Source organism: Molothrus ater, chromosome 17 (genome assembly GCF_012460135.2).
Source record: "Molothrus ater isolate BHLD 08-10-18 breed brown headed cowbird chromosome 17, BPBGC_Mater_1.1, whole genome shotgun sequence".
In the NCBI taxonomy this organism is placed as follows: Eukaryota; Metazoa; Chordata; class Aves; order Passeriformes; family Icteridae; genus Molothrus; species Molothrus ater.
In genome coordinates this window covers 3,967,974-3,986,437 of record NC_050494.2, presented here as the reverse complement: position 1 = coordinate 3,986,437, position 18,464 = coordinate 3,967,974, and the positions used below count along the sequence as shown (strand labels likewise).

At 42.7% G+C, this 18,464-nt stretch overlaps 1 protein-coding gene across 1 annotated transcript in view; it reads right to left on the bottom strand.

Moving 5' to 3' along the window:
* The window catches only part of PTPRT (protein tyrosine phosphatase receptor type T), a 483,954-nt gene that overhangs the window by 42,179 nt on the left and 423,311 nt on the right, over positions 1-18,464 (bottom strand). The window contains 5 exon segments of the mRNA XM_036395864.2: positions 183-270; positions 4,279-4,363; positions 6,744-6,930; positions 16,551-16,586; positions 16,791-16,868. Coding sequence (XP_036251757.1) covers positions 183-270; positions 4,279-4,363; positions 6,744-6,930; positions 16,551-16,586; positions 16,791-16,868 — 474 coding nt within the window.

Below are 18,464 nucleotides of genomic sequence, written 5' to 3'. Positions count from 1 at the left end.
AAACTAAGGATTAAAAAAAAACATGAAATAAATTAAATCCTAGGAATAAAGCCTGTAACAAATGGACTGAACACACTCAGTACTGCTAGCCAGCTCTTGGTGAGCTTCTCAAACACACCCTTCTCCACAGCACACAGGTAAGATCTCCCAGGATGCCCAGTTTAATGTGAATTTACACCTACAGGAGATTATGTTTCCATATCTGTTCTTGTTGCGGTTCTCGTCTTCCTTGGCCGTATCCCAGGACGCCGTCTGCCCCTCGGGGAGTGCCTGCAAAATGAACAATAAGGGAGGGTTTAAATCACCTGGCCAATGCCTTCAGGTGGGGGAAGAGACCTAAAGAAGAAGAGCAGGGCAAAAATAAAGGAGCTGCATGATTCAGTAGCTGACCAAGGAAACAGTGCTGGTGAGGACAGGGCACCTCCACTAAAGGGAAAAGCAGAGCTGGTGCAGACCATTTGCATCTCTTGTCCTCTGCCAGCCAAGAATCATTTTCCTCCTGCTACTTCACATCTAAAAAGATCAGGGGAATTTGTTTATGGTTGCACAGTCACAGGTTATCCTCATTTCCCCTGTAGAACAAGACCTGGGGAGATTTCACTTGAGCACACCTCTAAGAAAACCCAGTGGTTGAAACCCAGTGCTCAGCCTTTCATATTTAAGCTGAAAATAGAGTGGTTTCATCTATTTCTGTGTTAATAATGGGTGATGCAATACAAGCCATTTGTTGGATTTCTCTGGGGAAAGATAAAGCAGCTCAGGGTTTTAGATCATGTATAAGAAAGAGAGGAAAAATGAGGTAAAGCGTGCTCATGAAGCACAAGAATAAACAGCCATTTTCCTAAAATCTGCTCTTTCAGATGAGGAAGGAAGAGGGAAAGGAACTGGCAGCACACAGTGCCACCCTCCCTGCAGCTCAGCCCTCCAACTGTTCTGCACACCCTCACATGAGCCACTTTATCCTGGAGACGTGTCCAGGAGGGATTTTCAAGGCAGAGCCTGGAAAGCAGAAGTTGGAGGATGGTCCTGCCTTTCTTGGAAAAAACATGAGCGAAGAGAGCAGCCCCTCCTGAACTGTCTCTCCTCCCAGATGTACCCCCTAACACGATTCTACATCACTAAAATCATCATTGGAAGTTTTATTATTTCTTGTCCTTGGGGAATTACAGAGGGTTTATACCACAGTTGCTGTAGAGTCACATCTGCCTCAGCCAGCAGCGGGTAGTTTGACACAGCTGTGTTACAAAATGAATTTATATTCATCTTCACAAGCCACCCAGGTCTATTATGTGCCTGAATGCAATAGCAGAATAGATCTACAGAGATACAATTAGGATCTACAACACTGGCGTTACAATTAAACTTAATATGAGCAAACCCCTGGCAGAGCAGATCGCTGTGAATTTCCCGCAAAGGGTTCCAGGACAGAAAATGTCAGGCACTGCAGCACTGCCACGAGCTCTGCTGACAAAGACAGGGACACTGAGTTCCTATTCAAAAGCCCAGGAGAAAGAGTAATAACTCTGTAATTGGTGAGGGCTTTGATCACACATATATTTCCTTTGCAGACTGTTGTTTCCAAAGAGCAGCTCATCTTCTGAGGAAAAACACCCAACCAAGAAACTCACACACAACAAAAAAAAAAACCCTCTGAGTGAAAGAAAAGAGGTGAAGAAAGCTCATTTTCATCTTCAAAGAGCAAGGAAAAAGGTGCCTTATTTCTCCACTAATATCGAATTACAGCAGATTGACCAGAGAATGGCAACTGCCATTAGGTGCCTAATCAGAGCTATCTGAAAAGAAAAAGAAATAAAAGAAAATCCTTTCTCATGACTTCCACATGGGAGAAGCTATCTTGGCTAGAGAAAATATATTCAGGTCCAATAAATCGCTTTTCAACAAACCATATCCTTTCATTTGATTTGAACATGCAATTCTCCACTGAAATTGATGTTTTTATATTTGCTGATGGAGCCTCCGAAGATTTAAGAGTCCAGGATTTTTCATTGCATTCAATACCACAGAAATCCCTGCTTTCCAGAGAACTGACCAGCTCTGAAGGGAGGGAGCACAGCTCTGGTTGGTGATGAGCACAAACCACGTATGCCCCTTACATCCCCACTTTTATAAACATCAGATGAACAAATTGGAGGAACTCCACATACAACCCAAACAATTTGCCAATGAGATCCCAAAAAATGCAGCACCAAGAATTGGAACTCCATTAAAAGGAGAGAGAAGAACACGGATTATAATTGGCTTGCATCCCGAAAATGAGGAGCATGGCTAATGCCTTGTTCCTTCAGGTTTTTATGGTACAATAAGTATCTCTATAATTGTGAAAAGAGTCCTGCTTCTATCTGCATTATCAGCTATGTTAAATCAGGACAGATCACTCAGGCACTGGTATTTAATCCATTTTTCCCAGGAAATTCTCCCCCTTCTTTCTTTGACTTGGTAACAGAAGACTTTTAGTGTTCAAAAAAATGATACTTGATTTTTAAGCTTTTCCTACTTCTAAAACTCCCTAAACTTCTCTTAGAGAAGTTTTATGAAATCTATATTGAAATATCTTCCCACTAGTGGAATTTAGGTTACAGTGAAGCTTTTTAAGCTAAATTGATCTAAATTTTAGCTGAAATTACAAGGATAGATCTCTCAAAGTCAGCTTCATCTCAATCAAGCTTCCTAAGCACCACAGCCCAGCCATAACTGAAGTGTTCCCATTAAACGAGGCTTGCTGCAAGCCAATTTGAATTTTGGATGGATGCATTTAGTTAGTTTGCTGTTTGCTTTTAATTTAAATACAAAAAACCTAATCCTTCATTTTCACTGATCCACCTCAATGCTGCACTTTTGCTGCCAAAGGCAACAACATCAATTCAAAGCCTTCCTGTTCATCCCAAAGTGTGCCATGGAGCCCTGGCCCTCCCCCTGAAGCCATTCCCTTCACAACAGTGGTGGAAAAACTCTTCCTACAAATCTGCTGGGAGCCAGAATTAAAAATTATCTGGGCTAAAAAACATAATCTGAAAAAAAAGGTATTTCAGCCATTCATTTTGCAGTGTCCCATCACAGCCCAGCCCATCAGATCTATTCTTCTGGCCACATGCAAATGTGTAGGCAGAAATCAAAGGGTTAAAGTCCAGAGGTGAATTCCACAATCTGAAGGCTCTCAGCACTGAGATGTTTGAGGAAAGGAGCCACAAAATCTAAAATAACTAAAGAGTCTCAGTAATGCAGCAGGAGAATGTGCATTAGTGACATCCTAAATCATAATGGAAAATGAGTCTGGATAATTAAGCCTATTATCTCCTTAGCCAGTAATTGGTGCTTGCAATAAGTCTGTGGGACTGGTCCCACAGCTCCCAACAAATCAGAGCTGATATGTTCTGGAAAAGGAACTGGTGACATTTAAATGTGTCCTGTTTAAATGTTTATGGCTATTCCCAACCCCAAACAGTGCCATCTACACCCAGCACCGCTGACAGATTTTTCTCCTCTGCTCCTTTTGTTTTATCATTGAACAGAAGCAGCAGCCAAAAAGGCCCAAAGTCCCACTTTGCCCTCAGGTGCAGTGTGCAGCGCTAAAATAACACAGACAGGGAGTGCTGACAGATTCTCCCACTACTCACACCCGGTTAACACTCATTTCACACCAGCACTCACACCCCTCACACCATCCCCTCCCACTTCTCAGCTCCTCCTGGAGCTACCAGGAATATTTTTCTAGATGCCTTCAGCAAAACAAGCTGCCTGTGCTCACACGTGTAGGTGCAGGCATCCTTTAAACAAATATGGAATGCAATTTCCAGGTTACTCGGCAGAGATGGGAAGGCACAGAGATAAGAGATTGTCATGTGTGACTGATATGCTCTGTTCAAAGTGATTTTTCATGAGACTAAAATTATTTGGTAACATGTCACTAAACAGGCTGCAATTTATGCTATCAATTTGCAAAGTAAGTAGAAAATCAGCTCCTTAGAAGAAAAAAAAAAAAGAAAGAGCATATTTGGAGGTGACACTGATATTAGTGTCTGAAAACACACTTTAAAAGAGACATCAAATTCTTTCTCGAGATTTTATCAGCTGCTCTGCAAAGCGTCTCGCAAAGCCAATTTTGCAGCTCTGTGCTCCTGCAGATGCCAGGCTGAGCCCCCACTCACAGGCAGCTCAAGCCTCCCACCTTCCAGGAGCTCCCCTGCTCCCTGCCACCCTCCCCACTGCTATTTGGAGCTGAAGTGCTGCCTCCATCCCATCTCCAAACCCAAACCCCACCATGGAAAACGCCTGCATTTCTGGCTGATGGAAGGGTGGGACAACACAGGGGATTCGTGAGCTTGTGGCATTCTCCAGGCCATTCCTTGTAAAGAAAGGAATTATGCAAAGCTGTGTAATGCCATCATCCTTCCATGCGTCTGCAGACAGCGCTTTGTGGGGAAGGCAGAGCTCGTGGAGCTGAAAGTTGCATTGACATTTTTCATGCTAATGTGCTATTTTGATAATTACCCATGCCAGCACCAGAAAATTACATATATGCCAGCACCTGTTTTTCTTCTTGAACATCAAGAACTGGGTCTTAGGGCATCTGTAATTGAGCTCAATGTAGTTTTGGGTACTCCTCATGGAAATGGAGGCCAAGGGGTGGCTGAGTAAATCTCCTCAGAGAATTATTAACCTTTTTCAATATTAAACAAAGCCCTTTATATAGGTAGCTTAATTAGCATGCTTGATTATGGGGCAAGAGTGCCTAGACCTGGTTAACATACAGTTCCAGAAACATATTCTATGATAGTTTTTGAACCCATATGATTAAAAAAACACTCCCTGGTGAGGACCAGGAAAAGACAGGTTCCCAATTACAGCAAACCTCAGCACTCATGGACACAAACTCCATGGACTCATACTTGCAGGGTGGAAAAGTGAGCTGTTTTCATTAAGTAACTTATTTTCACAGCTGTTAAATTATTTTTAAATAGTTTTAATGCCACTATGCATATTAATTTCTTATTGCCTTCCCACGAGCTTAGTACATTCATTATAATTATCATTTGCTAGAGCTGAGTCTCACATATGTTTGATGCTATTTCCCTCTTCTGTTTGCTCTGCTCTAAATGTGTTTTCCTCTTCCAAATCATCCCAAACATCATGTCTTTTGGTCATGTGGATTATATTCCTGCTCATTCAGCTTGCAGGGGGAAGAGGTGAGGGAAAATAGGGCAGCTTTCATTTTTCCAGCATAGGTTTTACTCATCTCCTCACATGGAGTTGGTAGAGAATGTCAGCCAAGCCTATTCTGAGCCAGAGGTTTGAGCATATTGGAGAATTTCACATTTGTTTAAGCTACACAAATACCTGCCTATGACTTGAAAATTGTGCATGAGGTCATTGCATGTTGTTGTTCTATTATTTCTCTAGAGTCCCATAATGATATTATCAGACCTCTAAAGTCCATACCTCTTTGGCATATTCTCATGGCTGCAGAGCTCCACTGACTCCTTCTTCTGCACGCTGTTCTCTCCCAGTTCAGGGCTCCTCCAAGGCCCTCCCTGACTGGCTATCCCACCCCCTTTTATCCCAGTTCTCTTCATTGGTTACAGCTGCAGCCCAGTTAAGGACATGGCAGCTGCAGCCCATCAAGGGCAACCGGGACCTCTGGGGCAAAGCCTCTATACAGATATTCTAATACATTTCCTCTACTGTAATTGCACTGTGATTTCTTGTGATCAGTTATGAGAGAGGAGCTCCCAAACAACTCAGGCAAAACCCCTTCCTTTTCTCACAGCCTGGCTCACACTACTCAAGGAAAACATCCATAAGGAAGGGACTGTGGGACTGCATGTTCAGCACCTGCTGAATATTCACTGCCTGCTCTTTATGGGACAGAGGCATGGGCACAGGGTCACCCTCTTACTGCTGTAGGGAACACCTTCTCTTTGGAATAGAGGGCCTGCAAAGACTGACACTGCTGCAAAACCCGGCCCTCAAAACCAACATCAGAAAGAAAAGGATTAGGAGAGTGAATTAAGGGAAAGAAGCTCTCAAAACCAGCTACTTTCCCATGCTTCTACCCCTCATGAGTGCAACTTCCCTACTCAGTTGTGAAAAACGCCAATCACTTGTTTTTAAAAATTTAAAAGTCTCATAGTAATAAAATGGTTATAAAAATAGTAATACAATTAGAGTAATAATAATTTGGACAATTTGGATTAGGACAATATGAGACAATAGAAACAAAGAGTTATGGATGTCTGGGTACCTTCTCTGGGCAGCATAAGCGTGAAAAAGGACCCACGTTAACAGAGGATTAACCCTTAAAAACAACAGCCTGTTTCATATTCATACACCTCATCCATGATGCATAAATTCCATTCAAACACAGGATTCTGTCTGGGCAGTGTCAGCTTCTTCCTCTGAATCCTAACAGCGCCTTCAAGCCTGAGCAAGGCAGGAAGAAATTTGTTTCTTCTGATAAGAGGGCAATAAATTCTCTTTCTCTGAAAGATTCAGGTGTCCTGTGGCTGCTATCTCGCTGCAAGTCCTTTCTTTAAAAAAAGTATCTTAGATAGCATAGTTTCTATTTTAACATTATGTTATAACCTAAAACTATATTTAGCACACTACTTAACACAGCATAACTTTCTAACACAACACATACAATATTCATTTGAATATTTGCAAAAAGCCAACCATAAAATAGGCATTTTTTTCACATCAGTCATGTCAAGAAAGGCTCCTCTCACCTCATACTCTCCTTGAAGCCATAGCCCTGTCCCCTCTTCATCTGGGTGATGTGCTGCAGCAGGTCTGCCACTCGGATGGCGGGCTGGAACTGCCCCCGGGGGTAGGACATCTCCACGGGCTCGCAGCTGCGGTACGGGTGGGTCTGGATGGTCAGCGTGGGCTGGGCCAGCTCCCCATGGCTGCTGTCTGTGGGGAGACAGGGGGCAGAACGAGCTCTCAGCTACCTGATTTTCCTAGTTTCATCCTCCCTCTGTTTATTTAACACCACCCCACAGGCTGGTGCGGGCGAAAGGAAGTAAAGAAATGAATAGAAAACACAGGTTTATCTAAAATGCCAAGAAAGACTAAATCACGCTTGAATATTTTTTTGTGTCAAGCAGACAAACCCAAAATGACAGGGAGAGAGTGAGCAGCCAGTCAGGTTAACAAGGATATGGTGAGCTCTCCACAGCAACTCCAACAGAGCTCCTGTCTTCCCAAACTGCAAAGAACATGGCTCAGAAATACGCAGAGATGAGCAAGAGATCCAGGCAGGATTTGGGGTGTACAGCATGAGATAACTGAGAGGGACCCCAGTGAACAGCAAGCAAATGATTAGCATTTCAAATAAGTCAGGATGCTCGGGCAAAGTCAACTGTTCTGCTAGTTCAGGCCTAAAATTTTGTATGTCAACAACAAAGATGTAGTATCATCAGGAAAAAAAAAATAAACCAGCTGTAAAAATATAGTTATCTTGTGTGCAGAAATTTAAATTTCAGATATGTAAACTTAATAGAAAAGTGGGTCATTTTGAAAGAAGTGAATCTATCACTGTGCAGATGGAATTGCAACTTCATATCCCCAGCAAAACTCTGCGTACAACAAAATATTCCCAGTGAACTAAGAGAAAAGAAATAATAACTTCAATAACCAAACAATTGACTATAACAATCTTTAACAACAGGAACTCAAACTAAATCAAAAATTCAATGACTTATCTAGCAGAGCTGTCCAAATTTAAGTATTTGGCCAAATATAGCACTGGTTTTTCCTAGGACTGCAGGGATCTGAGATGCTCAGCTCCTTTCACACATAAAACCTGCATAAATTCTTTCTGGCCTTACCCAGACCAAGGTATTAGCAAACAGAAAATGCAGCTCCCTCAGATTGTTCACAAAAGCCCCTTGAGCTTCCATACACAGGGTTTGTTTCTTAGAGCAAGTTCACTGACAAAGAGCTGAAACACCACCCCTTGAGAGCAACACTGCGGCCATGTTTTTAAAGGGATAAAGAATAAATAAATCAAATTGCAATTTCAGGGTGATTTCTGTGAGGCCGAAATAATCTTGGGATGCTCTTGTAAACATTGCTCTGCTTGAGAAACCACTGTGGTGTTTGGGCAGGGGCTGCCCATGTCCCTCCTGCAAAGGTGGGCAGGAGCAGAGAGCTGAGGGCATCCCACTGTGTCCTAAGCACAGATATGACAAATAGCAATTCAGCTGGTTTATTATTAGATTAGGGGAAGATGTGAAAGCAGGGATATGCTCTGTTTGGTAGCTGCAGGACTGTGAGGAGATAGGAATGCCAGCAGTGGACACTGCTGCAGGACAAGCTCATCAGCAGTGGGACATCAACACGGCTGGGGGGTGAATTCTCAGAGATGCTGAACACAGCCTGCTCCTCTGGAATAAATTAGCACAGTGATCATCTGCTTTGAGGATTAAACTCTGAATTTAAGGATTTCTGAGTCCCAGGTTCTCATAAACAGTCACATTCCCAGGACACTCAGATTTACAGAACTACAGCTCAAGCAAAGCAACCCTCAAACACAAAATGTGAATAAATTTGGGATTTAAGGAAGAGTAACGTTGAAAGCATTTGTATAATCATCCCTAATGCTCTGACTAATGACAGTGTGAGAACTCTGAACAGAGGGAATTTCAAGGCTTATTAATTCCCCTAGTTGGATTCGCTTTCCCAGTGCATCTTTGCTCCCCTATTCCCTATTAACCTCCTGTAATGAAAAGGAGAAGATTTTTATCGCGGACCATTTCCGACAGACGTACTATGCTTAATTTTCCATCATTAGGTTTAATACAAACCCAATTTCACAATTGGCTTCTCCGAGGAACCTGCAAGTAATGCCACATTTTTATCAGCCCCAATTAAAAAACATTACGAGATCCCAATTCAAGAGGGAGCCTTAAAACTAATGTGTGGTTCTGGTGCTAATTTGGGCAGGGCACACGCAGAGCACAGGCGACTTGTAAAATGGAGCTCAGATCAGCCAGCTGCTTTGCAGGCAATTACTAATTTCTCTCTTCATCAGTTCCTTTAATTCTGGTGTACTTGGCTTTCTTCTCAGAGTAATGTGTCACAGGGAGAGGTGAAAGCCAGGAAAGTGGTGGCTCGTTCTTGCCAGATAACTTCCCTTAAGGTAGGCACTCATGGTGTGGAGGTGGGACTAGAAGAAGGTGCTCAGCAGCAAAGAGGGGCCTGTCTCAGGTCTTTGAGTCCATAGTGACAGCTGGTCTCTTGGTGAATGAGATAAATATTGGTGCAAATCCCACTGATTGTAGGAATGGCTCTTGTGGCACAGAAGCTCAGAATGGTTTGAGCTTGGAAGGGACCATCTCATCTCAATATCCCAGGTTGCTCCAAGCACCATCCAACCTGGTCTTGGACACCTCCAGGGATCCAGGGGCAGCCACAGCTTCTCTGGGCACCGTGGGCCAGGGCCTCAGCACCCTCACAGAGAAGAATGCAAAGTGTGATCTGTGGCAGCACCAGCGCTGTTTGTGTGCCTTAAACAGGTGATTCTGCTTGAAGAAAAGCATCACACAATGTGGGTCACCCCCCTCTCCACCCTGGGACACACAGCTGAAACTTTTGAGGCCATCACCTCCTCCAGTCCTCTGTGACAAACACATCATGCATGGCACCTGAGCTACCTGCAAAAAAATCCCAACCCCAACAGTAGCAGCAGCAGCTCTGGACTCTCAGTTACTCCCACCAGCATTTTATCTAGGCCAAGGAAAATGTAGAGGGGCTTTTCCGGACACAAATTGCTGTGTGTGAGCTGAGCTTAACACTTCCATGTTCTGCTAATAAAGGCTGGTGCTGGTTACACGTTGTTCCCTCTCCATCTAATCACCCCAGAGTGTGGAGCTAAGCGCGGTAATGAGGCGCTCGGCGAGGCCGGCACCTCTCAGGATGTGTTTGCAGCCATCCTGTGAACAATTCAAAATGCAGGTGGGAGAGCAGGTGGCAGCAGACTAATCTCTCACTAGGACAGTCAACCAAAAGAGTCTTTGGAGGGCTGGCAAGCAGGCTTTGCTTTTCCTTCTGTGTGCAGCTATAAGGCACATCTCATTCCTTTTGGCACCATTATTACTGGGAAAGACAACAAAGATTCCAGCGAAGTCAGGCTGCTGCTTTAATTGTTGCACTAAAGGCAAGTTAAAGAAGTTAAAGTAATTTTCCACAGTCCCTTTCCTCTGTCTGCTTCTCACAAACATTTCCCCAGTCCCCTGCAAATGAGAATGACTTTGCAGGACAAATTGGCCAAGACTTTGCACTAAATTTTTGGCAGTGCCTATAAAGCATGTGTGCCTTTGGTGAGTTTTCAGTGAGAAAAGCAAAACAGAAAAATAGTTGTTTGTTTTTTTGGTTTTTTTATGGGAAAGTTACAGGAAAGAATTCACTCTAATACTCAGAAACTACTAAATGTGGAGGATCATGCATCAGGTGTTTTTTTAAATTATATTTCATATGCACATTTATCCTAGTCATATGTCCTTGTGCTTTTGATAGGAACACACCCCACCACATTTCACTGCATTCCAAAGATGGAATACCATTCCAAGAAATAATTCAAATTAAAACATTTCAGGAGGTGGTGATTCCATTCTGACCCTCAAAATTGTGCCAATGGTTAATTACCCTTGCTGACTAAACATTTCTTAATTGCAATTTGATTTTGCTTAGCTTCGATTGCAGGCACTGAATCTTATTATACCTTCTGTTAGATTAAAGAGCCCTCTGAGCATTTGTAATCCTGACCCATGCAGGTACTGATCAAATCACTTCTTCAGCCTCTCTTTGATAAAGTAAATCAATTGAGAGCTTCTGAAGTCTCATTAGGGCAGGCTGCTCGGGGCTCCGGTTCCTTCCTAGAACAATCTCCAATTTTCCACAGTTCTATTTGTGCAGCTGTAAATAAGGCAGGTATTCTGCATGTGGCTGGGGACATGCTGTTGATGACAGGATTGCTTCTAATATCAGCAGCTTGTGACAGCAAAGGGTGTTGCAGCTTGTTTGTTAACCCTTTTCAGTGCCACTCTTACTCCTCATATTAAGATGTTTGCCAGCTCGGATGTCTTGATTCTGGCATTTTCATGATCCCCCATCCCTGGAAGTGTCCAAGGCCAGGTTGGGCAGGGCTTGGAGCAGCCTGGTCTAGTGGGAAATGTCCCTGCCCATGGCAGAGGCTGGAAGGAGATGAGCTTTAAAGCTCCTTCCAACCCAAACCATTCTATAATCAGCTTGAGAGTTCACCTAACACCCTGACATTTTGTAGAAGACAGTAAATTAGTGATTCCCTGTCTCTTACACAACTTGGCTGATTGGGAAATTCTTCAGGCCTCTCAGCTCATGTGTTTAGTGTGAAACTGCAGACAAGCAAATGTAATAATGCTGACCTCACATATTCTCAAATTCTCCCTGCCTATGAAATGGTGCTTTTTGTGAATGTCTTTGCTGGGGAAATAATCATGAACTTGCTGAAATCAACCCTGAGGTCTTATTGTGCCAAGAAGTAACAGAGTCCAGCACACAGAGAGGAGCTGGAGCAGGGGTCACTTCAGTGGAATCTTCCCCCATCTGATGAGCAGCCTTGACAGTGAGTTATTGCTGCTTGCCTGCTGCTGCACCACCTCGTGTTCTGTACTTCTGTGCTTCTCAGACAAGTAAAATAAATATGTTTGCCTCCACAGAAAAACTGATGAACTTCTCCATAAATGTCACAGATAAGATGAAGAGCAGCTGAGAAATTAGATTGCCAGTCTGGAAGTGGCTCTGTATGATCAGAGCCCTGTGCCACATCCCAGCAAGGCTGCTGGGAGGAGTCCTGCTCACCCAGAGCACCTGTAGGGATTAAAGCTTTAGATGCTTTTATAGAGATCATTTGTTTTGCAAACATAGTTAGACTGAGAAATGAATATCTGGGCACGGAGTATGATGTTGTGTCCTGACCAGAAAACTCAGCCATGCCTTTCACAACTAACAGCAAAGCTTCACTCCTGTGTCATCTTCTACACTGCAGAAGCTTCTCTCCAAACTTTTGCTTTAAGGTCCACAAATTCCTCCTGTGACTAAAATGACAGGGCTATCATATCTGCTTATATTTTTTATTCTCTTAGCCTTGGCAAGTGATAAGATGCGATACGACACCCTTTGCACAAAATAAATTATGTTTGGAGTGGTGTTTGTGATGGATTTAATTACACACAGAGCCAGTCTCGCCACACTAGAGCAAAGGCTGTCAATTCTTTGACATCTTCCGAGGGTGACTAGAGCATGGCTAATACCTCTTCCCTCTACACCAGGGATATGGTGCAAGATGAAAAATAATTTGCTTTTTTGTGTGTGTCAAGGCTTTATTATATGATAAATACCTAGCTCTAATATTCTATCTACAATACCAGCAGTGGTATGGCAAACTGAAAGCAAAACACCATTTATCTAATGATATCAACTGAGCTCTGAAAAGGCACATTCCTTAACAAAGCCTTCTGACAGCAGGCTTGACAGAGCACAGAGGATGCACCTTTCATTACAAAGGCATGAAGAAGCCACATGTCCATAACTTTTTTAAAAAGTAAGTATTTTTTATCTAGATTTTAGAACTTTGTAAGAATTGCTTGGTTAACACCAAGCATAAGAGTATTCTAAGCTTATAAGAGCATTCTAATAAGATATTAAAGTATTCTAATATTATAAGTGTATTCTAGCAGAAGAGTATTGTAATCTTATAAAAAACTACTACATACATTTTCTTCATCAGGTAACCTAGAAGAAAATGTCAAAGATGCAAAGAAGATGCTTTGGTGAGGTGGGCAATGATTTGGGATTATTTGGTAGAAATGTAAATGTGAAGCTCTTTGGATGTGTGGAGCTTACCAAGCCAAATCTCTCTTTGCCTCCTTGGTGAAAAGAGCCTGCCAGACCAACCCACCTTCCACAGACATTCACTTACAACTGGAAAATAACTGGAAACTTCAAAACAGCACATGAAACTACAAGCCACTAAAGACTGGAAGAGAGGGGTTTCCAGTTCTGCAGGCAGGAAGAAATGTAAGAGAAATTCAGCTCAAGGCCCAGCCTGCAAAGGTCTGAACCTTTGGTGCTCACTCTGCTCCTGACAAACCCCAGCACAGAGAAATGCTGGGAAAACCTCTCCCACAGCTCCTCATTAGAGGCTGACTTGGCCTGGAAGGCTTCTGATGCAACTGAGCAGGTCAAGCCATGGAATTTTTGAGCATCCATTGCATAAAAATCACTCATCCCCCAGTAAAAATTCAGTTGACAGAGGCACCTGCTAAAGCAGCAATGCTGGCCCCTTAACATCTTTGAGTTATTCAAAATAGGCTGGGGGTGTACACACAGCAGACTGATTGGGGTGGGCAAAAAAGCTACAGAAGTCTAAAATCCATGGAAAATTTCTATGGCTTTCTAAGCACAGCCAGTTTTTGCCTGAGACCTTGTGTCAGAGAGCTCTCTCTGCTTGTTCTGCCCATCTGCAGGCACTAAAATCCCTGTCCTGTCTGGAGGGTGGTGACTCTTGTGAGGATCCTCATGAGCAGCTGGAAGAAGAACAAGGCTCAATGTCCTTTCCTGCTGCCAGGAGATGCCAAGGGAAGGACATGCTGGCTCCCCTGCAGAGATCCCCTGATGAGATCTCCTGAACATCTTCAAGAGCTACTGGACATGAATCTTTCCCCCAAAATAATCCCTAAAGTTGTGCTACCTCATCTTCAAGTGAAAATCTACCTCATGTATTTTTTAGTGTTAGATATTCCTTTCTCTAGTGAAGATGTTGGAGCAAAACATTTAAAATGCAGAGTTGTCCACAACTGGAAGAGAAAATGGCTTCACAAAAAACATTAATAAAAAAGCATTAATCAGGAATTGAGATAGAGGCAAATCCCAAATCTCCTGTATCTTACATGTCACAGCCAAGCCTAGGGAGCCATGCAATACTGCAAATATAGAACATTTATTAGCAGAAAGCATAATAGATGGGAACAAACAGTACTGAATTGCAGGTACAGATATTGGTAGTGGTATGACTAATCCCTTTTCAAGATATGTTTTTCTTCCCTGGGAATTAATATTAATAAACATCAAAAATTAAACTTCTTTTGCTCATACAGCAACATCTAACATCTGATGGATTTGTCTGAGAAACCAGAATGCCAAGGTTATAATTTGTCTGCAAGTCACAAGATAGAAATTTCTCCAATGTAAGGGGCTGTTTCACAGGCTGTTAAATGCAGGTGGAACTGGGACAGTGACCAGTCTGTGTAATTCATGTCTTAAAAGTGCTCTGTACTTAACTTCCCATGTGTAAAACAGGGATATCAATCCTTACACAGATATAGTGCTTAGTAGAAATTTGAAATATTTTTGAATACATAAGTACAAGGCTGGTTAGATTCCTATTTCCTCTTTTTCATCTATAAAATTTGGAGTTTTAGAAGTTTTGTGGGCTTTGCTGCAACAGGAGAAGCACAGAGGGAGCCTGTTCATTGCTTCTTGAGCTTCAGAGTAGCAAGAGTGCAGTTCACACCTTAATCCTGTCAGGGCAGAGGTGGGAAAACAGCTCCCCAAAGAATGGCCAGGTTTTCCCAGATGCCAGACTGAGAGAGTTTGAGATCTTCCCTCAAACTGCAGGTCAGGGCCTTGTTTCTAAAGTACAGCCAGAAGAGAAACCTGCCTTTAGGCTTTTCTGTTGATGACACTGAGCCTCTGGGAAATGAGAGCAAACCTTCTGGGAAATGGACACCTTTCCTTCCCCACTCCATTCAGAGGCCTCATTCCTTGTCATCAGCATTTTGGCAGGCAGCAGGATGGATGTGTGTGTTGTGGCAGCCCCTCCAAGCCTCTGTGACAAGTGACAACCAAGGAACAGCCACTGGTTGTCATTTCCTCCTGGTCTAACTGTGGCCCTTCCCCATGTTCTGAGTGATGTTTGAAGCAGTCACAGTAGATTACTGTGTCTGGAAGGAACATTTATTGTGGATAATCCAAAATTATAAATCCCACTGGCTAGATTCTGATCAGCCACACATCATCTTTCTGCTCCACAGAGGAAGAATTCATAAATCAGAGAATCAGAGAGTTTTGGGTGAGAAGGGAACTCAAAGACCATCCAGTACCACCCCTTACCAGGGGCAGGGACACCTTCCACTACCCCAGGGTGCTCCAAGCCCTGTCCAGCCTGGCTTTGGACATTCCCAGGGATGCAGGGGCAGCCACAGCTGCTCTGGGCACCTGTGCCAGGGCCTCAGCACCCTCACAGGGCAGAATTCCTTTCTTATAGATATCTTATAGAGCCACAGAACAGCCTCTGCCTCTCAGGACCTTTGTTATCCTCTCAAATCCATACCTGACTGCCTGAAAGATTTAGCATTTAACTCAGCATACACAGAACCAGGTGGAGCCACTTCCCAAAACCCATCCAGGAATTTCTCCAAATAACCTTTATCCATGCAACTTCACCCAAAACTGCAGGCTCCCACCTGCAGCAGACATGCAAATCCTCACTTAAATTTGCAACCCTTGAGGCAGGCCCAGCTGAGTCTCACACACAGCACAGGGGGGTGGTTTTAAATGGAAACAGGATAATTCAGAGTAGATACAAAGAAGAAACTGTCTATAAAAAGGTACAGGTGGCCCAGAGGGGTGGAAGATGCTCCATGCTTGGAAACATTCCAGGTGAGGTTGGATGGGGCTCTGAGCAATCTGGTCTATAGGAAAGTGCTCCTGCCCATGGCCCAGAGAGCTTTTAAAGATCCCTTCCAACCCAAACCATTCTGTGGCTCTGTGTCAGCTGCACAGGCACAACCAGCTGCAGGAGTCAGAACCAAGCCCAAGGCAAGGCAGCACATGGGAAAGGGGCCCAGAGCCCCAAATCTCATGGACAAAAAAAAAACCAACATATGTCACCATGGTATTTTCTGAAAAACCCCTTTGCCAGGATTTCATCTCCTGGAAAGATGAGAAGCCTGAGCTTCTCCATGTTTTGCTGCTCTGGAATGTGATCTGGAGATTGTTTATCCAAACATGTGAATTGTTTTTAAGTACTGACCAATCAAGGTCCAGCTGTGTCAGACTCTGAGGAGTCAGGGGTTTTTATTATTCATTCTTGTTAAGCTTTCTGATGTATCCTATCTCTTTCTTTAGTATAGTTTTAGTACAGCATAATATACCATACCATACCATAACATAATATAATATACCTTGTTCTCAGCCTTCTGAGAACATGGAGTCAATTCTCATCTCTCACCTCGTCCTGGGGATCCTCACAAACACCACAAAGATATCCTCCAAAAAATGACTAAACCTTAATTTCTGAATTTTTCTTTCATTTGAAAGCAATTAACAGCAATAACAAAACACGAATGAAACAAAAGTTTTCTGATGAACCCACGAGCACAGGATTAATTCTGATTTTGGAAGCCAAACACTTCAGAGGGTTGTTTTCATGCCACAGAGAGTGTTTTTGCTCTCCAGCTCAGCCCAGCACACCATACCTGTCCTCTTACCTAACAGCGTGGTCGATGGGACGGTGTCTGATGAAACTTTGAGATGGAATTCCGTTCACCCACACGACAGGGATTCAATGGAAATCAACAGAGGATCAACAGGAAAAGAAAAGTTACAGAAAATGAAAACAAGGTTAGCTGTGTCTCACACTCAGAAGCCTCGGTCTGTTACAGGTTATATTGGGTAACGTACAAAAGCAAAGAAAATTTAGGAATGAAAGAAAAGTCTGGCACTAGTACCTGAGTAGTAGGAATTCAACATAGATTTGCTCTGAAGGGTTTTGCTTTGGACAGAAAATGAACAAGGAGAGGGTGATGCTAGGTAGGAAAGACATAAGGAAAAGACTTTAGACATATATTAAGAGAGAGAAAGAGAACAGGGAGAATGTTCCTCAAAGAACACAGTAATATGGGATATATAAAGCTTATCAAAATGAATTATATTTTTCATTTCAACATGCATATTACATTTATTACATTGTCATCATGATGGATTTTCTTTAATATAAGCACTCCAGACCCCAAATATAGGATTATAGTTACTGTAAATCAATGTGTTCCTAAATAGGATACACACAGAGCTACATTCATAGGTCTATATTCTAAATGTTCTTTTTTTTTTTTTAAACCAAAGGAGTAAACTTAGGGTTTTGTCTCTAAGAGGAAATTCCTCAAAAATTACCCCCAAAATACAAACTACAGAGAATAAGTATGGACAGTAAAATAAACCTACTCAAACACAATGTACCACAAAATACACAGGTGGGGTAGCAATTTTTTGGTTAAAACATTACAACATTACAAGGGACTTGTTCTTCAACCCAGGACTGTTCATAGCAAATCCTATAATCCCTTCCCCTGTGAGCTGGGTTCTGTCAGCAGGACAAGCATCCTTGCCTTCTCCCATTACAGCATTAACTTTCTCTGGACAAGAATCTACAAATTTACATATTAATCAAATATTTTTTAAAAGGAGGAAGGGCTCAACATCTTCGTGGTAGATTCTTGTCTTGATAGTAAATTTATGAGGCTGGTTTACACCTACAGCAGCAAACATGCACATTCTTATGGTAATCCATCACTTTTTGAAGGCATATTCTTTTGTTATCACTCTGCATTCACTCTCAGAGTTACAGGCATTTATATATCTCCTCCTCAGAATGTTGGGAAACAAGCTAATACAAATCTCAGTACATCAGAAAGATGACAACAGATAACACAGGAAAAACTATTCCATAGCCCAACAGAAGCAGATAAAACTCAGTGTACATCAAAGTAATTTCAGAAGCAATTTTTTGTAGCTATGGAACAAACACTACTCAAAAAATTCAAGTTATTCTATGGGGACACCCAAAGAAGTCACTGGTCTAGGGAGGTCCATAAAGTCAGAATTACCTCCTGAGCAGTTTATAATCATCTAGCTCATGAACTCACTCCCATTCTGCATTCTCACACCTTATTTTCAGACCTACATGACTTGGAAACACATGAACACAATCCAACTCCTCACACTTTGGTCTGCTGGAGCTCTGCCCCAGCTGCCTAAAGTCACAAAGCTCCTCTGCTCTGGGGCCTCTTGCACTTTTGTCAGCCTAAATCAGACCCTTCTCTCACCACACTTAGGGCATGGCCACGTTTCAGAGAACATCAAATAAGATCTAAAGAGAGCAATTGGTTTGCCCAGTGTCACAGGGCAAGGCCACACTCAGGGCATGGGGCAGGACTCCAGTTTTTCTGGAATTTGGGAGTATAAAGGAACTCATAGGGCCATGCTGCCCTTCCAGAGCTGCTGAGGATGAATTTCCAGATAAACACCTCATGTCAGTGAGTTTGATTAAAGATGTTACCAACTGAGGTTTATGACATGAATTGTGTTTGTGACATGGGGCTGTGACTTTTAAATTCAGATTTAAA